Source organism: Monoraphidium neglectum (genome assembly GCF_000611645.1).
Source record: "Monoraphidium neglectum strain SAG 48.87 unplaced genomic scaffold scaffold02334, whole genome shotgun sequence".
Lineage (NCBI taxonomy): Eukaryota > Viridiplantae > Chlorophyta > Chlorophyceae > Sphaeropleales > Selenastraceae > Monoraphidium > Monoraphidium neglectum.
The window spans coordinates 1,005-5,585 of record NW_014011294.1 but is presented as its reverse complement, the minus strand read 5'-3'; the positions used below and the strand labels follow the sequence as shown (position 1 = coordinate 5,585).

The 4,581-nt window shown below is 66.9% G+C and overlaps 1 protein-coding gene across 1 annotated transcript in view; it reads right to left on the bottom strand.

The window, feature by feature from the left end:
• Nucleotides 1-3,476: 3,476 nt before the first annotated feature.
• Nucleotides 3,477-4,581, bottom strand: part of MNEG_10484 (ATP synthase, H+ transporting) — a gene marked incomplete at both ends in the record, with an annotated part of 2,083 nt that continues 978 nt past the window's right edge. Inside the window, 3 exons of the mRNA XM_014041044.1 lie at nt 3,477-3,632; nt 3,907-4,026; nt 4,347-4,493. Of these exons, the coding sequence (XP_013896498.1) occupies nt 3,477-3,632; nt 3,907-4,026; nt 4,347-4,493 (423 nt within the window). The remainder of the gene's footprint in view (nt 3,633-3,906; nt 4,027-4,346; nt 4,494-4,581) is intronic.

Sequence of the window (4,581 nt, the reverse complement as noted above, 5' to 3'; positions counted from 1 at the left end):
GAGCGCAGCAGCCGGGCATGGCGGTGTGCTGCCTTGCGGCCGGATGCACGTCAGGGCTGGTGGCGGCGGCAAGGGCAGGGGCGCAGAGGGCTGCACGAGTAAGTGCGGCTCAAAGTGGTTGGGGGCGGCCCACCCATCGCCCTGGCCAGACAGCGGCAGCAGCTGCTGCTGCTGCTGCTCTGGGGAGGTCAATCGCGCCTGCACGTGCGGCCCTGAGCCAGCCCACCCAGCAGCAGCCGTTGGGGCCGGCGGGAACCAGCCGGCGCTCTCGTTGGCCGCAGCCGCCGCGGCCGCGACCGCGGCCGCGGCCGCGAGGCTGGGAGTCCTGAGCTCGCTGGCGCTGTGGGCGAAGAAGCAGAGCTTGCGCGTGCAGGCGGCGCCGTCGCTGCAGAGGGCCGTCTTGACTGCGCTCGTCCGGGGGAAGGGGAGGGGCGTTTGTGTTGAAGAGCGCGTCACTTCACAGCCAGCAGCGGAGCTGGGGGCGGGGCGTGTGGTTTTCGTGCTTGCAGCGCAGAGAGGGTGCGGCGCACTGCTGAAGGACATCGCGGCGACGTGTGCGGCGCCCCGGCCCGCCGCTCGGCCATGTGTGGCGATGCTTCTCAGGTGCTGGGCTGAGGGAGGGGGCAAAGGGCCTGTAGGGCCCAGCCGTAATGCTCAATCCGCATGTGCCGCTGCCGGAAGGCGGGGGAAAAGGGTACACGGGGGGGGGAGGGGGGCATACTCCCCCCGAGGCCTCACATTTGTCCGGGTGGAGGTAGGACTCGAACACGTTGTGCGCCTGCGGGCGCGAGCGGGCGAGCCGTGAGCACAGGTGCTGCTGCTGCTGCTGCTGCTGCGGCTACACCCAGGAAATCTGCAAAGCGACTGCTGCCACGAGACTTGATGCTGATAACAACGAATGTATCATAATCCAACGGCACCCCTTGGAAGGCACTGCTGCATCAGGCGCTGTGGCGCAAGGTGCCGCCCAGCTGCAGAGCTCAGAGGGCGGCGGCTCAGACCGAGGGGCCCCTCGCTCGACCGCCCGGCAACCCGCCGGCAGCCTGCAAACGCACCAGCGGGCATGCGGCGCCCCGGGGGCAGGGGCGGCCCTGGCGCGCGTGGCCGCACATCTCCCAGCTGTATGGGAAGCGGTCGAGGGGGCGCCGGCGCACCCTATCCCCACAGTGGGCGAAGGGGCAATCGGCCCTGCGCGGCGCGGGCAGGCGGACGGGCAAAGGGTTTGAAGGCCGTGTGATGAGGTCAGCTTCAATGGAGTGTTTTGATAGCGGCAGGGGGGCAGCGGGCGGGCGGGGAGGGGCAGCACGGGAAGGGCTCGAGGCGAATGGGTACCGTATTTGCATGTGTGATTTGGGGGGCTTGAAAGTATGAAAACAAGTGGGCCACGCCTGCCGGCGGCGCCGCACTAGGGGCAGGGGTTGCGAGGGAGGTGCCTGCCGCGGGTTGCGTGCCGGCGGGTGGCTGGCCCAGGCTGGGGCGAGCCCACATCGTCACAGCTCACCAACAGTGGGGCGTGTGGGACGCGCACGGCAGGACCTGCGCGCGGCGGTGCAGGGCAGAGGGCCGGCGGCGGGGCTCGATGTCGGCGATCAAGCGCCGCTGCGCTTCTCGTATGACGCCTCGTATGACGCCTCTCGTATGACGCCGACTAAGGGGCCCGCCCAGGCGTCATGTTTAAAGCCCCCTGCGCCTGCGCTTTGCGAAGCCGCGGCGCCGCCCGCGAGCGGATTTGCGCAGGGGGCGCCCTGCGCCAGGTCAGCACGCTTGGTCTGTCGGCCCTGCCGCGATCCCGGCACGCCGCCGTGGCGCACCTTAAGGTAGGCCATCTTGTGGATGTCGTCCCTCCAAAAGGGCGAGTCCAGCGCCGCGCGGCCGTGTGGGGGCGCCGAGGGTCCCGTATAGGTGGCGGCGGCGCCAGGCGAGGGCGCGGCGCCGTTACAGGCGTCATCCTGAGCTCAGGGAGGCACAGGTGAGGGCATTTGCAAGTCGGGCACAAGGCGTACCGCATAACAACATGGGCGCGACGCTGGGGCGCGACGAGAGAGTGCTGTGACGCTGGCCGATTGCCGCCGATCGGAGCCCCAGAGGCTTAGGAGCGCGGGAAATCATGGATTTAAGATCATGTTTGAGGACCCGCTACCTGTTGGCGCGTCATAGCGACGGAGAAAGGCCGGTTGGTCGCGGCGGCTCACGGTACCCGACCCTGCTGTGTATCGGATGCCTTCCAAAAGACTATAGGTGAAAGTTGACAGGTCTGGCGGGGCTGGGCGTCCCGGAACGGCTCGCAGGATCGGGTGATCGCAGGTGACAAATAGACAAAGGCACGTAAAGTCAAGGCCCTATGCACTACCGTATTATGAGAAACATCCGTTATGTTTGGCATTGATGGAACAAGCTGCCGGCACGCGTGCTTTAGATCAACAGGGATGGCAGCTGGAGCGACGGCACGGGCGGGTGGTGGTGGTTTGGCCAACCACCACCACCCAACCCAGCATGAGCAGCAGCAGCGTTCATCCAGGTGCCGGCGGCAGGCTCCAAACGAGTATGATCCAAGTAGTACAGGTAATTGTAGTGTCGGCGATGGTCGCAGGGTACGCACGGGCGCCTGTGTGCAAAAGCTGTGCCGGTGGTCACTGGTTGGCACCAACCTATCCCCAGCGCGACGGCTCACGCCCGGCCCCGGTCGCTGCAAACCACACCTGTTGCAGCCTCGTGGGAGCGTATGGGCTCACAATAAATGTGATCAGGCAGCCGCTGGGCCCCGCCCGACCCTGCATTGACGCCCGCCGCCCCGGCGGGAAGGATGCTGCACGACCTGACTCACCACACCAGCCTCTGCGGCCAAAGCTGCGAGAGTGGCATCAACGGCCGTCCGCAGGCCGTGATTGCAAGCCATCCAGGGCTGGGTGCGCAGCAAGCTCTTGAAGCCGTCGTGCACAAATTACCCCACACTGCGCGCCGCGTTCCCGAGCACCGCGGCGCACTCGTTGTTTTACTCTCCCTGCGCGCCAGACCAGTGTTACACGGCGCCGGGCTGCCACGGCGCGACAGCCGCTGGCGCTTGACGCGTGGATGCATGCAGCCCGCGGCCCGCGCATGCGGCCCTGCATCGATGGCCCACAGCAGGCAACGCCCCGCCCGATAACCGTGCGTCGACCACCGCAAACTGCAGACCCAGGGCGACTGGCCGCCGTTCAGGCCCCGCAAAAATGGGAGCGCCCCGCCGCGAACCGCTCAGGCGCCCCCAGCCGCGGCCTCCTCAACCCCATGAGTATCAAGCCGTCCGCGTGACGCACGGCCGCGCCTGCAGGCCTCTAAGAAGCCGTGCGACCGCGGCCGCGCGCCGCGCCAATAAGCCGTCTTCAAGCAAAATCCGCCGCCGCTGACGCCGTCGCGTGCAGCGACCCCAAGCGGCCTGCCCCATCCCGCTTCCCGTTCAAGCTTCAATCAACAACGCGTCCTGCCGAGCGGCCGGATCACTGGCCGGGCAGCGGCACCGAGGACAGCTGCGCGTGGAGGTGGGCGGTGAGCTCGGGGGTGATCTTCTGCTTGGCGCGCAGCACCTTGTAGATGGCGGGGTCCACGTGCTTCAGGATGGCGGCCTCGGCCGCGGTGATGTCAGACGTAGACACCTGGCGTATTTGAAAGGGAGAGGCGCGTGTGCACGTCTGTGTGTGTGTGTGTGTGTGTGTGTGTGTGTGTGTGTGTGTGTGTGTGTGTGTGTCGGTGAGAGGCGTTGGTGCATGTCTGTGGGGCGCGCGTGCTTGCGAGGTGCAAGGGGCATGAGCCCGGCTCTGACCGGGCTCTGCAACCCTTTGACGCGAAACCCATGCGCAACACCCTATACCCACCACGTAACCCAAAGTAACCTGTGAGTGACCCCAAGTGACCCCGGGTGACCCCCACCTTGTCCAGGTATCCCTTTGTTGCGGCGTACACCACCACCACCTGCTCCTCAATGGGCATGGGGTTGAACTGGCGCTGCTTCAGCACCTCAGTCAGGCGCGCGCCGCGCTCCAGGACGTACTGCGGTGCGTGTGAGTTCGTGTGTGAGTGTGTGTGTTTGTGTTGAAGGGAGTGGGGTGTTGAATCAGGGGCGGTTTTGGGGAGTAGGGGCAGGGCGGCAAGCACAGGAGCCATGGTGCTGCTGCAAGGTGCCGCACCAAACCATCAGCACGTGGCATTCGCATCTGCGAGCCCTCGTGCGCAACTCCCAACCAGCGACGCCACTCCCAACCGGCGCGCCGCGCGGCCGCAGACGCTCCGCCGCCAAAAAGACCCGCAGCGCAAGCGCGCACGCGTGCGCGTGCGACAACCCCGCCGCCGCCGCGAAAACACCGCCGCACCTGCGTGGCTGCGTCCAGGTCGGACCCGAACTGTGCGAAGGCCGCCACCTCGCGGTACTGCGCCAGCTCCAGCTTCAGGGTGCCCGCCACCTGCTTCATCGCGGGGAACTGCGCGGCACTGCCCACGCGCGACACACTCAGGCCGACCTGGGGGTGGGTGCGGGGTGTTGTGTGTGTGTGTGTGTGTGTGTGTGTGTGTGTGTGTGTGTGTGTGTGTGTGTGTGTGTGTGTGTGT